Source organism: Lissotriton vulgaris, chromosome 10 (genome assembly GCF_964263255.1).
Source record: "Lissotriton vulgaris chromosome 10, aLisVul1.2, whole genome shotgun sequence".
Classification (NCBI taxonomy): domain Eukaryota; kingdom Metazoa; phylum Chordata; class Amphibia; order Caudata; family Salamandridae; genus Lissotriton; species Lissotriton vulgaris.
Genome location: NC_141698.1, coordinates 37,275,397 through 37,291,097, shown reverse-complemented (window position 1 = coordinate 37,291,097; position 15,701 = coordinate 37,275,397). Strand labels below are relative to the sequence as shown.

The window sequence follows — 15,701 nt, the reverse complement described above, 5'->3', positions numbered from 1 at the left end:
ATGTATTCTGTAGTGTCCAAGATGGCAAAGAACACATACATGGCCACATTCCAACCATCTTGGATTGTTTAACATGTAGAGGTTCTGAGGTCGTCCAGGACAGCTGTCAAGATCTCAAAAGACAAACTGCATTGAGAATTCTTGGGGCCAAGCTGGCGGTGGAGAATATTTACTTTCCAAAGCCATCAATTTGTTTTTACTCCCTTGATGTAGGATTGGCTGGAAAGTAATTTGGGTTAATCTTTCTTGGAGAATATTTAATCAGAAAGAAAAGGTTACTTATCTGCACTAACAATCTTTCTGGTGGATATTCTATCTACCTGCAGGGGCGGCCTTAGGCATGTGCAAGCTGTGCACCTGCACAGGGCCACCAAACCCCAGGGGCCACCATGTCAAAATATATCCTTAATATAATAATCCTCTGAGGATGGATACATATTTGCGTGGCCACCCCTGGCAGGGATTTGGCAGCCTCCGGCTCTGTTCCACTTCCAAACACCCTGGACCCCCCTCTTCACTGGCCTCGCGCTCCGCCCCGCCCAGATCCCCTCTTCCAGGGGCCCCTACTTACGCTCCCTGCCCAGGGCCACCATGAGCCTAGAGCTGCCCCTGCTACCTGCAAATACTTCACCGGTAGAACAACCCCCTGAAGGCAGGTGTCACCCAGAAACTTCAACACAACATGGTTGCCAGTAGAGGGCGCTGGACTGTCAGCAATGGAAGTAATGTAAGATTACTCCACCGAGGCCATAAAAACCCTGCCTGGCACTTCGTCAGTTTCCCTCCATTTTTCCCATGCCTTCAAGGCAAGAAGGCAGAGTGACCTCGATGAAGTATTACAGTGCTAACATGTTCTAAGATTGGATCTTATAACTGTGCCTATAACTCATCTATCAAATGGGGAGAAAGGAATGTCCGTGAGGAATTCGCAGGTAGACAAAGTATACACCAGAATGGTTCTTACAGCAGGTAAAGTGACTTTCTTCTGATGGAAACTTCTACCTGCAGATTCCTCGTCTGTAGAACAGATTTCACAGCAATAACCCATCCAGGAGACGAGCTGATGGACGGTTAGATAAAAAAAATCCTGTAAGACAGAGCTGGCAAAGTATCCACTGCTGTAAAGAGGCAGAAATGCTTTGCAAATGTGTGCAAGAAGACCTACGTCAGAGCTTTGCAGATTTCTGCATTTGGGACATCCTAAAACAGTGAGGAAGTGGTGGATTTAGCCATGGTGGAATGGGGTCTAAGCTTTCAGGAGGCTCTTTCTTGGCTAAGGCTTAGCAGGTCTTGATGCAGAGGATGATCCTCAGTGATAAGAGTCTTTCTATGTACCGCCTTGCTCTTCTTTGAACCGCAGTAGTGGATAAAGAGCTGGTCATCCAACAGAAATTGCTTGGTCCGGTCCAGGTAGTAATTTAACCTCAAGTCTAGGATCAACTGATGCAACAGTTTGATCCTCCACCTCTTCCAATGAAAGAAAAGGAAGGCCAGAAGAATGATGGATTGACCAAGTTGGAAGGGGTGACCACCTTAGGAAGGAAAGCAGCACTGGTTCAAGGTGAAAGGAGGGTAAGAAATGCGCTACTTACCTGTAATTGCAGTTATCCAGTATTGGTATCTTTCATAGATTCACATGCCTGAATCATTCCCCGTCGTCGGGGTGGGAGTCCCCGGTATATAAAGAAAGTAATGTCATAAAGACATATACATAACAATAGGCCAGAGGCCTCTCATTAGTAACATATCCATGTCCTTTTGTAAAAAAGGACTGAACTTTGGCCAAGAGCCAATCAGATCTCACCACCCTCTAGAACCTTCCCGGAAGGAGCCCTAGTCCCTCAGATTTTCGTAAGCACAGTGCTAAATAGTACCTACTCAGAGAACTAAGGTGAGCCCTTCCAGGGGAGGTGGGTGGGTTGCATGTGAATCTATGAAAGATACCAATACTGGATAACTGCAGTTACAGGTAAGTAACGCATTTCTTATCCAGTATTATGGGTATCTTTCATAGATTCACATGCCTGAATCAGAGTAACAAGCAATATCCATCACATTTCGTAAGGTACAACATGTAAAATCACACGATATAAGAATACCATTTGTGAAACAGAACAAGTACCTCAAAATAATGAAATAAAGAAATGTGCAAGAATGCAGTAGGATGGTGGGATGAAAGAGAAGGCTCACCTCTAGTGAAATAGATGACAAAGTACTGCTTGACCCACCGCTGCATCTTTCATGAGTTCAGAATCCAAGCAGTAGTGCTTGGTGAACGTATGTGGTGTCTTCCACGTCGCTGCTCTGCATATGTCGAGAATGGGCACTCCTGCAAAGAGTGCCATTGAAGTAGAGACAGCTCTCACTCTTGAATGCAGAGGATGATTTGCCTGTTGATGGCAGAAAGTTATTGCTGCTGAGATCCAACGGGAAATGCTCTGTTTTGTCAGAGGAAGGCCTTTTCTAGGCCTACTGAAAGCAACAAACAGTTGGTTGGATTTCCGAAACTGTTCTGTTCGATGAATGTAGAATTTTAGACAACGCTTGAGGTCTAAAGAGTGGAGAGACCCCTCCGCTGCAGAAACTGGATTGGGGTAAAAAGTCCGCAAAATTACAAGCTCATTCAAGTGAAAATTAGATGGAACCTTAGGGATGAACTAAGGATTGGTTCGTAGAATAACTCTGTCCTGTTTAAATTGCAAGAAAGGATCCTGAATGGAGAAAGCTTGTAGCTCACCAACCCGCCTTGCAGATTTGAGCGCCAGCAAGAGAGCGGTTTTCCAGGACAGGTATTTGATGTCCGCTTTGTGTATTGGCTCAAATGGATGTTTCATGAGTTGAGCAAGGACGATGTTCAATTGCCAGGTGGGTGGTAAAGCTCTCACCGGAGGAAATGTCCTGAAAAGGCCTTTTAGAAATTGTTTAACTAGTCTCTCGGACCAGAGAGTAGAGCCAGTCGATGAACGCCTGAAGCGCGAAATCGCAGCCAGGTGAACTTTAATAGAGGCATGCGCCAGTCCTGAATGCGCTAAATGGAGCAGGTAAGGAAGGATTTGTGCTGGAGTGGAAGAAAAAGGATGTATCTTATTTGCTTTACACCATACACAGAACCTTTTCCATTTAAGAGAATACGTTTTGTTTGTACTCTCTGCCCGAGCCCGGGTAAAGATGGTCCTGTATTCTTGAGAAATGTCTAGGTTCTGAAACTCTCTGAACTCAGGAGCCAAGCCGACAAACTGAGAGATGCTGGATCCGGATGCTGGACTTGACCTTGGTTCATTGTCAGGAGAGTCGGGCCAGGTTTGAATTGGATTGGCGGTTCCTGTGATAGGAGGTGAAGCTCCGTAAACCAGTGTTGGCGCGGCCACGCTGGAGCAATTAGGATCAGGGTGCAATGCTCCACCTTCAGTTTCCGCAAAATCCTGGGAATCAGGGGAAATGGCGGAAATGCGTAAGCAAATACGTTGCACCAACTGATCGAAAATGCATTCCCCAGGGATCCTGGTTGGGGATGCCAGCTTGCGTAATGTTGGCATTTTGCGTTGTGGTGAGTCGCAAACAGGTCCACAGGTGGCTTGCCCCATCGGGCGAATACCGAGCTGAGAAGATGACGATCTAGCTCCAGCTCGTGGCACATGGAACGTTGCCTGCTGAGAGAGTCCGCCAGGACATTGTCCGTTCCTGGGACGTATTCCGCCCAAAGGGAAATGTTGTGTTGTACAAGCCAAGTCCAAATTTCTTGAGATTCTTGAGACGACAGAGAGCGTATTCCCCCCTGTTTGTTTAGATAGTGCATTGTGGTGGTGTTGTCTGTTCTCACAAGCACTGGGGAATTCCTGATCCTGGGTAGAAACGCTTTTAGTGCCAGGTATACCGTTCTCAATTCGAGGAGATTTATGTGTAGTTGTTTCTCTGCTAGGGACCAATGCCCATTGATTTGGAGGTCCTGAAGAAACGCCCCCCATCCTTCCAAGGACGCATCCGTCGTTATTACGTGTGGCGAGGTTGGAAGTATGAAGGATAGGCCTCGTCGCAGATTTTGAGACTGACGCCACCAATCCAGAGCCTGGACTATGGCAGGAGTGATCCGGACATCGTCGTCGAAGGATCCTCTGCATTGAGTCCACTGAGCAGATAGCGCCTCCTGAAGTGGGCGCATATGAAGGCGGCAGTGTGGGATCAAGAGGATGTTCGAGGACATCATCCCTAGCAAGGACTTGTAGAGGCGCACGGTGATAGATTTTTTGGACTGAATCCGGGTGGCCAAGGTCCTTAGTTTCACTTGTCGTTCTATTGAAGGTAAGGCCTTCCTTTGAGCAGTATCTAGGACAGCTCCGAGGAACGTGATACACTGGGACGGTTGAAGGACAGATTTTTCTTCGTTGAGTGTGAGTCCCAGAGCACTGAAGAGTTGCAGACGGGCGTCGGAGGACTTGGTCACGCCTGCGTGAGTAGGTGCCTTGACTAGCCAGTCGTCTAAGTACGGGAATACCTGGTGATGTTGTTGGCGAAGGTATGCTGCTACTGGAGACAGACAATTGGTGAAAATGCGTGGGGCTGATTTTAGACCGAAGGGTAAAACTCGAAACTGGTAGTGCTTGCCCGCCACCTTGAACCTGAGAAATTTCTTGTGGTTCTTGTGGATCGGAATATGAAAATAAGCGTCTTGAAGGTCGAGAGACACCATAAAATCGTTTGCATTGAGGAGTTGTAGCACCTCCTGGATGGAAACCATGCAAAATGACTGTTTTTTGAGGTATTGGTTGAGGTTTCGTAAGTCCAGTATAGGTCTCCATTTTTTCACCTTTTTCCGAATTAAAAAGAATCGGGAATAGAACCCTTTGTTTTTCTGAGATTGGGGAACTTTTTCTATCACTCCTTTTCTGAGCATGAGGGAGATTTCCAATTGTAGTTGTGTTAGATTTTTGTGTTGCATTGGAATCGGAGGCGTTTGTGGAGGATGTTCCACAAAATCCAGAGAATGTCCGACTTTGACAAGCTGGAGGACCCATTGATCTGTCGTAATTTGTTGCTAATTGTGAAGGAAGGATGTAATTCTCCCGCCAACTTTGTAAGGTGGAGAGAAACTGGAGACCTGCGGCAGAGAAAGGTCATTGTCTTCTGCCTGTGTCCTTCTTCCCCCCGTCCGCGAAAGGAAGATTTGTTGTAGGACGACTGGTTCTGCGGTTGCCTTCGCTTGTACTGGGTTTTATATTGTTGGCCTGAGCTGTAAGAGGATATGTATCCTTGATTGTTGCCTCTAAAGGACCGACCTCTCCCTCTGGAGCCACGAAAGGAAGGGTTTTTATATTTAAGAGTACCTAAAGCCCTTGCGGTATCCGTATCTTTTTTGATACCTTGAAGCATGTCATCGATGTGTTGTCCAAACAGAAGTTTACCGTCATAAGGCAGGTCTAACACCTTGGCTTGAACTTCAGGCCGAAAAGACGTTGCCTTAAGCCAACCTTGGCGTCTCAGGACTGCAGCTCCTGCCAGCTGTCGGAAACCTGTGGACGAGATATCCAGTGCCACATCAATCATCTCCGAGGCGGAGCGCTCGCCTTCGAGGAGAATCTTCCTCACTTCTTCTTTTTGCTCCTCTTGAAGAGAACCCAAGTACGGAGCTACGTCTGCCCACATTTGGCTGTTATAACGCCCCAGTAGAGCCAAAGAGTTTGCTGCACGCACTTGTAAAGCTGACATGGACGAAAAGTTTTTTCCTATATTGTCTAGCTTTCGGCCCTCCTTATCTAGCGGCGCAGTCAAAACAGCTGAAGGATTTTTTGACTTGCGTTGTGCCGCTTGGGTTATTACCGAATCAGGCTTCGGATGGCCGATAAGGCAAGCTGGGGCAGTGTCCGGAGCTTTGTATTTTTTATCCAATCTGGGCAGCACTGGCATCAGAGATGCCGGGATCTGCATTATCTTCTCCCCTTGGTCCCAAACGTGATCAATGATGGGAATAGATCGTACTGCTTTTTGGTATGGGTCTTTAAAATCTTAAAGAAAACAATCTTGTGGTGTTGCCGTGACTTAAACCCCCAATGTCTTCCGGGGGAGAATCCGCTTGCGCCTGTACAGGGGATGCGGGACCTGAAATGATATATTCATCATATTCGTCCTCCTGAAGCTCGCCTTCCTCACGTTGCTGCTCTTCCTCTTCTTCTTTCTCCTCCTCATCAGAGGACGGCAGAGGGTGTGAGCGAGGCGGCTCTGAATGGAGAATCAAAGGAGCCGGTCGAGATTTAGGAGGCGGTGTGACCACTGTAGGTGTCACAGGTGTTTGTGTCACCACTGGCTGAGGCGGAGCAGTGGACTGGAATCTTTGTTTATAATCTGCAATGAGAAACTGCAGGTCTGTCACAATAGAAGCAGGAAGACACACCATAGGCTGTTGTGGAAGCGGTGGAGGATGGATCACTTCCTGGTACTCCACATCCTGTTCCTGCTCCTCATAGTCTGAACTTTCGTGAAGTTTGACTTGCAGTTCAGATGGGCTTGTCGCTTGCTGAAACATAGAGCCCTCATCGGAGTCCTCAGTATCCAGGATATTAGCCGGGGGAAAAGGTTGTATCTGCTCGGCGATGTTAATTCTGGCGTGAATGTACGCGCAGTCATCCTGAGGTGTGAATAGATACACTTCAATGGAGGTGATTCAGTCGTCGACGTATTGGTTGTCGACGGGGAACCGTCGATAGTCGACTGAGAGCGAGTTGTCGACGGTGTCTTCTTAATCGACGACGTCGTCGACAAAAGGATCGTCAACGATGTTTTCTTCGTGGTCGACTTCATCGACGCTGGTGTCGTTGATGGCTTAGTCGTCGACGGCTTCGTCGACGCTGGTGTTGTCATCGACGGCTTCGTCGACGCTGGTGTCGATGTCGTCTTTGCTTGGCTCGCCGTCGACGCTGGCATCGTCGACGATGACTTTATCGACGATGAGCTTGCCGTCGAAGACGGTTTTGTCGGCGTCGATTTTGTCAACGATGACAGTTTAGGCTTCGTCGACGGCGAGGATGTTGTAGTCGTCGACGTCGATGACATAGAGGACGCCACCGTAGTGGAGATAGAGGCTGTCGACATTGTTACCGGCAGGGCTGAAGATGTCACCAAAGGTTTCTTGAAGGTAGGATCCTGTAGAGAAACCTTTACAGCAGTGGCCTTAGAACGATCCTCTGAAGACTTGGGCGTCTTCTTTTGAGGGGGCTGTACAGATGGTCCTGGAGATGAAGTTCTAGGCCTTTTAGGAGTAGAGTGTACACTCCCCATGGAACACTCACTCTCACCTGAAGAGACCGATTGATCTTTTTTCTTAAGTCTCTGGAGCCATATCAGCAGTCGGCCCTCTCTATCCTTGAGAGTTTTGGCCGAAAAAGTACGGCAGATTTTACAGTCTTTAGCTGAATGGTCAGGATATAAACCGTACAGGCAGTCCTCATGCCTGTCATCCACATGAAGCCTCTTTTTGCTACAAGAGGCACAAGGTCTGAAAAGTCCTTTCTTTGGAGAATCAGTCATGACAAAAACAGAAGATTCCTCACAGGAATGAAGTTCTGAGTAAAATTGTGGAGATAAATCCAGGAATATAAAGAAAACTGAGCAGAGCTCAGAGGAGACTCCCTTAGCACGACGTGCGGTAGAAAATCTGAGGGACTAGGGCTCCTTCCAGGAAGGTTCTAGAGGGTGGTGAGATCTGATTGGCTCTTGGCCAAAGTTCAGTCCTTTTTACAAAAGGACATGGATATGTTACTAATGAGAGGCCTCTGGCCTATTGTTATGTATATGTCTTTATGACATTACTTTCTTTATATACGGGGACTCCCACCCCGACGACGGGGAATGATTCAGGCATGTGAATCTATGAAAGATACCCATAATACTGGATAACCGTTAAGGACTTGCAACTCACTCACCCTTCTAGCAGAAGCAACAGCAACAAAACCACAATTTTGAAAATCAACATTCGAAGGGTACAACTAAAAGGGATCCCCCAGTCTCTACATCAAAAAGGTAAGAAGCAGATTTAGATTTAGATCTTGTTGAAGAACCACAAAGAGTTGGAGGAAAAAGATTGGTCAGGCCTTTAAGGACATGCATGGCAGCAGAAGACTTAAAAAGGGATGGCTGTTCCGGCAGACTGTAGAAAGACATCAAGGCGGCTAAATAGCCCTTCACAATGCCAATGACAGATGCCGTCTGAGCCAGGAATAGGGCTAATTGAAGAACTTGGGGATAGCTTGGCCTGCAAGGGATCTACACCACTGTTCACACAGAAGGCAACAAAGTTGCCTCATCTCCGGGATAAGCAGACCTAGGGGCGACACACAGATAAGAGAACGATGACCATCTCTGGTTGCAGGTGAAAGGAACCCAGTTGCCCCCACTCAATATCCATGTGTATAGGTGGAGACCTCAGATATGGGGGCTGGAAAACCATTAAACCCGCCTGAGGGAGAAGGACCAGTCGGAACAGGAGGCGAAGCAGGGGACATGTGGAGAAGGGCCGCATTCCACACCCTCCTAGGGCAATTTAAGGCAATGAGAATGACTCAGTCCCAGTCTTGGCTAATCTTCCTCAGAACCTAAGGAATCAATGCTTTGGCGGGAAGGAACAAACTGAAACACTTCCAGTAAGCCTCCCCTCAACGGATACTGGAGGGCGTGGAAATACTGGCACTGAGCATATTTCGAGGAGGCAAATAAGTCTACCTGAGGAGTGCCCCACTGGAGGAAGATGCCCTGGGGTACCTCTAGTAGAAGATACCTCTCGTGATCAGGAACATAACACCGGCTCAGGATGTGGGTTCTGACATTTTGAGACCCTGCTAGGTAATTGGTAGTGAGCCCAAGACCACAGTCTCAGTACTTTCAGGAAAAGAAGGTGAGACCCTCTGCCTTGTTGATGTACCACTTTGCAGTTGTGTTGCCTATTGAGATCTGGAAGGACAGACCCACGATGAAGGGGAGATACGCCTTGAACGCCAGCCAATTCGCCCACAAGTTCAGCACATTGATGTGAAGCACCTGCTCCACTGGAGACCAGAGGCCTTTGATCTCCAGATTCTTCGAGTGAGCTCTCCACCCCAGGGTGGAGGCATCGGTCGCTACCATAGTCATGGCTGGAGGGGGAGTGAAGGCCATTCCACAAGTTAGGTTCATCTCGTTCCCCCATCAAACTACTTCCAGCGTAGTGATGGAAGAGATCGCAGTGGAGTCTGACAGATCCTGTACTGAAGCCACTGTCTGAGAAGGCATTATTGCAGGACCCTCATGTGCCAATGTGCATGTGTGACTAGGGGAATGCAGGAAGCCAGCAGACCTAGGAATCACAGAACTCTCTGGCCATGCACTCTTGCGCCCAGCTGGAAAGATGAAACCCATCTCCGGGGTATCTCTGTATTGGAGGAAAGGCATGGACAAGGTTGGTGTCCAGTACCTACGCTATTAAGAGGAGTCATTGGGAGAGTCACAGGTGAGATCTGGGCTTGTTGATCAAAAAGTCCAGGTCGAACAGCAGAGATACAGTCAACTGCAGATGGCACAAAACCAACTCTGGCAAACTGACTGAGTAGCCAGTTTTTCAGGTACTGTGAAATGGGATGCCCAGCCGTCTGAGATGGGCCTCACCCACTGCCTTTGTGAAGACTTGACGTGCCCGACTTGACATGTCACTGAGTCAAGCCAAGGGTAGTACAGCAAATTGGAAGTGTATAAAACAAGTTCCAAGTACTTACAACATGATCGCAGGGACAGGATGTGTATCCTGCAGGTGAGTGATACTATCCAATCTCCACATTCCAAACCCAGTAGAGGTTGATATATGGACAGCATTTTGAACTTTTACTTTTTGAAGACTAGAATTGGACACAGGCCTCTGTCCTCCTTTGGAACCAGGAACTATTGTGCGTAACAACCCTGGCTCTTTTCCCAATCTGGAACCAACTCCGCCACTCCTTTGACAAGAAGAGCTGCCACCTACTGCTGTAGATTGGTCAAATGGTTTGCAGGCGAGACGAGGGAGATGGTGGGTTGGGAGGGGTACCTGAAGGGAGGAAGGGAAGATGTAATCCCTTCTATGATTTGGAGAATTCACTGATCATGCGCAAGGCCTTGCAGGCATGAAGAAAACGGGACACCCGCCTTCCCACAGGTTTCATGTGGGGGTTGAGGATGCAAGCTAAACCCGCTTTCATGTTGGTGCAGGGAAGGAGGTGGAGGAAGTTTGCAAAGTGGATCCATGGTCCTTCTTTCTACTGCAGCCTGTGCACTGCACTGTTAGTTGAGTGGTTTAGGCTGCTGTTGAAGTGCAGGTTGATCTTGCCTGGATAAAAAAAATGGAGCCTCTTCCGAATCCTCAAAGTTGACTAAATGACCGGTAGTATCTCGTTGGAGACTGGAGATGCAGTCCTAGTGATCTAACTGTGGTCCTTAAGTCGAAAATCATTCCAGCGCTGGACAGCTTTAACTCTAAAACAGCCCCACCATCAAAGGGAAGATCCATCAAGTAAGCTTGGACATAGGAGGAAAAGCTGAATGTATGCAACCAAGCTTGACGTTGTCTGTGATGTAGGGACAAGACCGTCATCCAGGCTTCCTGCTTGGGGACCCAGTCTGGTGGTGCTTTCATAACAGCACCTTCTGATTGGGAGTACGGGACAGGCATTTAATGACCTTGGCGGGGCGAGCGCTAAATGACCTTGGTGGTGCCGCCGAACGTTATGTCCAGCACAGACAGCCAGCTAGTAGAGGTGCCCTCTACTGGCGAACTTGTTGCTTAGAAGTACCCATTAGAAATCTATGTTATCGGATGCTGGTCTTTCACCTAGCTACAGGTTGACTAACTAAAGTGAAAGGACATGGCTTAACCATTGTAGCAATCAAAGGGTCAGTAAGTGCTTCACTAAATGGCAAGAGTGGTTCTGACAAAAATGGTCCAAGTAGGAAAAGTTCAGCTAGCAAAAGTGCCTTATTCTTAAGGCTGGCAACTGCAAGTCCAACATTTCGACAGCCATTTGCACCACTATTGCAAAAGAGGTTCTTTCCTTGGTTGGTGGCCCAGTTAATGTCACAGGGGATGTCTCTAGCCCACTGGTGTTTCTGGAGTCTAAATAGAAGCCATCATCCTTAAAATGAGGTGGGGAGTACATAACCTGTCTTCAAGTCTTCATCAGTATCATGAGGAACACTGGGTATGCTTTGAACCATGTATGTATTGGTTCCAAGTAGAGTCCCTAGCCTCTGGTAGTGTTGGTGTTGCAGCAGAGAACTCTGATTGGTGCCTGGTTGTATAGGAACTGGTGTGGCGCCTCTGCAGAAGTTGGTACTGGTTTTGGTACAAGCCTGTGGACGGGTCCTGATGGTCAGTCAGGGGAAGATCCACCAGCTTAAGTCCAACTGGTAGCCTTGTACCTCCCAAAAGCCTGCAAGCGCACCAGAGGGAAGCAGAATCGCCTGAAAAAGCTTCAGTGTGGCTTCTTTGAATGCTCTATTAGCTACTAAGTTGATGGAAGTCCAAGGAACTAGGGGCACAGTGCGACCTGATGAGAGACTGGATCTGATTCAGGCGGCTCTAGAAGGTAAGATCTTTAGCTTGATGTACTTATGCCTTCTTGCCAGACTGAATGACAGGAAGGCTAGTGTCCTGCTTTGCTTTCCTACACTTCTGGCATCTCTTGACATACAGCAGGGAACTGGGCTTTCCATGAGAACAGCCTCCCGCCTGGGACCGCAAGCAGCCCTGCAACTTGAAGCAGGGGTGGAACTTCTGTTTTGGCTGCAACCTCCTCTTACGATAGGCAACGCAGAGTTTCGCCTCTCATTCCCAGATCATCTTTGAGCGAATAAAGGTGCAATTATTAAATACTTTGGACCATGACTAGAGCAGCCCAAGCACATGTTGTGCTGGTCCCTAACCAACATCTTCCAGCAGACCCAGTTCAGTGTGAATCCGGTCATTTTTTATGTAAACATTTGTCCCTCTCACACTGCTAGAATTTGAAGTGGTCAGAAGACAACGTTGTGCCTATAGCTCCAGATCCATGTCACATGAGTAAGTTTCTGTGACATGCTTCATTACTTCTGGGGCAGTATGTGAGTCACCCTGAAGCCAAACAGTGTCTTCAACTGGCAGGAAAATCTCTTTCAAGTTTGGCACCTAGGCATATACCAAAAGTGAGGAATCTGCAGTTAGAAGAATCCATCAGAAACATTTTTGCTGATGAAAGGTCCACTGACAAGGAAGACTTTGCTGTGGTAGGTGAAGTAAGTGTTGACGATGCAAGGGTCAATGTGATCATGATGATAATGCCCTGGGTTTCGATGGTGGGTTGTCGTTGAAGAGTGTTTTGTCTGCCATTACAAATAGGTGCAGAGTGTTTTATGGCCAGACTGAGCAGGTCTTCCAAAGATGATGCCTCTGGTATTAAGTTACATAGATGATAATCTACATAACAAATCCTGCAGAGTTTTAGTTCTAAAAATGTTAAGGATAAAAATTGATGTTCAGGTAGCAGATGCATTCACAGGAATGTGATCCTTAAAATTATTTTGGCATCAGCAGTCAGGCAGGTCTTAATGACCGAGAGGTTTCTACGTTTTAATAAAAGATACAGAAATGATGTGGACTAGGAGTGAGTGCAAAACTCCTATTGGGCATACCTAATTTAAACACAGTCAGAGAAACTCTGTGCCATGCAACTGGGGGTTAGAAACGGCAGGAAAAATCAGTCCCTGGGAATAAAAATGTTACAAACAAATCATATCTTTATCTCTATTCAACATTGGAGAGTTAAAATTGAAAAATGTGGTCATTATTCTCTTGTACATCAGGTGGCACAGAAAATCTGAACAATCTAAGTTTCTTGGACAAATGTAGTCAGAGTCTCATCCTCAAAGTAGATGAGTAGGATTTGCAGCATGCCAATTGGAAATAATCGACTTATGGAATCTATGAATAAACCAGTTCAGGAGAAAAAGGATAGAGTACATGATGAAGGGAATCAAAGGCATCAAGTCTACTTTCCCAGCGCCAAAGTACATTATAATTTTGGAACATTAGCATCTCACCCACATATAAACACATCTTAACATTTCCTACTACAAATACAAGCTATCCATGCTACTTTCTCCTGCATGTGAAGAACCCCAACTGTTCTCCTAATACGTGTAGTTGATTTGAATTTCAAATAACAATACCTTCCAATGTAAAAAGTGAAACCTGGAGCAAAAACTAATACATGCATATCCTCTTTGTTATACAATGCACAGACTACATGGATAGTTCACCAAGTACATTTCCTGAAACCATACTACCTACTGTTGGGGAAACACAGTGGCAGTAAACAAATTTGGGCAGTAGAGCCCAAGGTAGAGCTATTTCTCACCACAGGAGTGCTTTCATCCGCTTCTGCCAGATTGCTCTCGATGAGAATCTCATCTATACTGGAAGGCAATAGGTGATCCTTTGGAACCTTGAAAGAATATCACACAGATAAGAACAGAGAAGAGCAACACATTTTAACTTCAAAGCAATTGTATGTCAGCAAAATTTGGTTTTAGTGAACCTATGCAAGAACAGCTATCCTAACATTTTTAGTAACACTTTATGGTCCTCATTATTAGTGGCTCGTTGATTCCATGTGGCTCAGTAACAATAATAATTGGGCCAATCAGGATTAGGAGTTCAGTGGCAGACCACTGCTCGCACAGTAGTATTCCACCTGTTGATTCCACCTGTCTCAACTATGCAAGTAGGAGGAATACTGGCAAAAACCATGAGTAAATCGGTACAGTATAGTCCCCCATGCCTCTTAATTCCCGTATCCCCCCTGAAGTTGTGTTCCCCACCAACTGTAAATCCCTAGAATGGTGGCCAGGGTTCCAAGGGAAATTTTTAAAGGTCACTTGTCATGAGGGCCTAAAATAGCTCCACTGAACATTATTAAACGTACACTAAATTGTTCCATAATTTTTGGAACATATTTGCTATTTAACCTTAATTTAAGATTAAATGCAGATGGCGAACATAGAAGTTCAGCTGGTGGACCACCACCTACAAGCCAATTGACAAAGGTTGAGATCAATACATTAAGACCAATTAGGGACTGGTTTGCTTTTTTGTGTGCATCGGACTTCGTTATTTCACAAAACAGGGGTTAGTTAACATGGCCTTCTAGTAGGAGATCAAGGGTAAGCAGGTGAGCTACACAGATTTGTTAAAAATGAAATGCGTTACTTACCTGTAACTGCAGTTATCCAGTATTGGTGTCTTTCATAGATTCACATGCCTGAATCATTCCCCGTCGTCGAGATGGGAGTCCCCGGTAAATAGAAAAGTAATGTCCTATAGACATACATAGAGAAAAGTAGGCCTAAGGGCCTTGCCTTAGTAGCCTATCTATGTCCTTTTGTAAAAAGGACCAAACTCTAGAAGGTAGCCAAACAGCTACCACCTCCCTCTAGAACCTTCCTGCCAGGAGCCTCAGTCTCTCAGATTTTCGTACGCAGCAAGCTAAGTAGGCATAATATATGATAGAGAGAGAGAGAGGAGACCTTCCTGGGGAGGCGGGAGGGTTGCATGTGAATCTATGAAAGACACCAATACTGGATAACTGCAGTTACAGGTAAGTAACACATTTCTTATCCAGTATTATGGGTGTCTTTCATAGATTCACATGCCTGAATCAGAGTAGCGAGCAATACATTATGCACATTTGTGAAGAGACAGTATAAGCAGTCTGAGATAATACATATCATACAACTAGCAACCATCAACAAGTAAATATAATAACCACATGGCTGCTGCGGGGATTTTTGCCCTGTGCTGCAAATTACGATTTTGGTGCTTCTATGACGAGCTCAGCTCGTCATCAGCACACGACACCCGTGGGTGATGACGAGCTGAGCTCGTCATCAGCATCGAAAGGGTTAAAGAAGTAAATGTGCATACCAACAAAGGATGGTGGGAAGGAGGAATGCTCATCTCACTGGAATAGATGGCGAAGTAAAGCCTGGCCTACAGCTGCATAATCAGTTCCGTATCCAGGCAGTAGTGCCTGGTGAATGTGTGTGGCGACTTCCCGGTCGCTGCCCTGCAAATGTCCAGAATTGGCACCCCAGCGAATAGTGCCGCCGATGTGGACACAGCTCTTGTGGAATGAGCTCGGACTTTGGAGTGTAACGGTCGTCCGGCTTTGTCATGGCAAAAGGCAATTGCAGGGGATATCCATCTTGAAATGCTTTGTTTGGAAAGTGGCATGCCTTTTCTTGGTCTGCTGAAGGCGATGAAAAGTGGATTCGTTTTCCTGAAATGCTTTGTTTTGTCCAGGTAACATTTAAGACATCTTTTTAGGTCCAAAGAGGGAAGGGATCGTTCAGCTGCAGTACTAGGATTTGGGAAGAATCATCGGAGGACTAGTGGTTCATTTAAGTGGGAGTCCGAAGGGACCTTGGGAATGAAGCGAGGATTAGTCCTTAAAATCACTCTGTCTTCCCTGAACTGCATGAAGGGATCTTGAATGAAAAGAGCTTGTAGCTCGCTGACCCGTCTTGCTGAGGTCCGAGCTAAAAGTAGGGCTGTTTTCCATGAAATGTATTTGATATCAGCCCTATGGATGGGCTCAAACGGATGTTTCATTAATTGGTTGAGTACCACATTAAGGTGCCATGTTGGTGGAATTCTGCGTGGCCGAGGAAAGGATCTG

General features: G+C 46.5%; 1 protein-coding gene across 23 annotated transcripts in view; it reads right to left on the bottom strand.

Moving 5' to 3' along the window:
* LOC147684447 (uncharacterized) overlaps positions 1 to 15,701 on the bottom strand; it is a 1,151,265-nt gene that overhangs the window by 349,706 nt on the left and 785,858 nt on the right. For all 23 annotated transcript variants that reach the window (XM_086940390.1, XM_086940377.1, XM_086940386.1 and 20 more), the window contains one exon: positions 13,383 to 13,469. In XM_086940390.1, the coding sequence (XP_086796516.1) occupies positions 13,383 to 13,469 (87 nt within the window). The remainder of the gene's footprint in view (positions 1 to 13,382; positions 13,470 to 15,701) is intronic.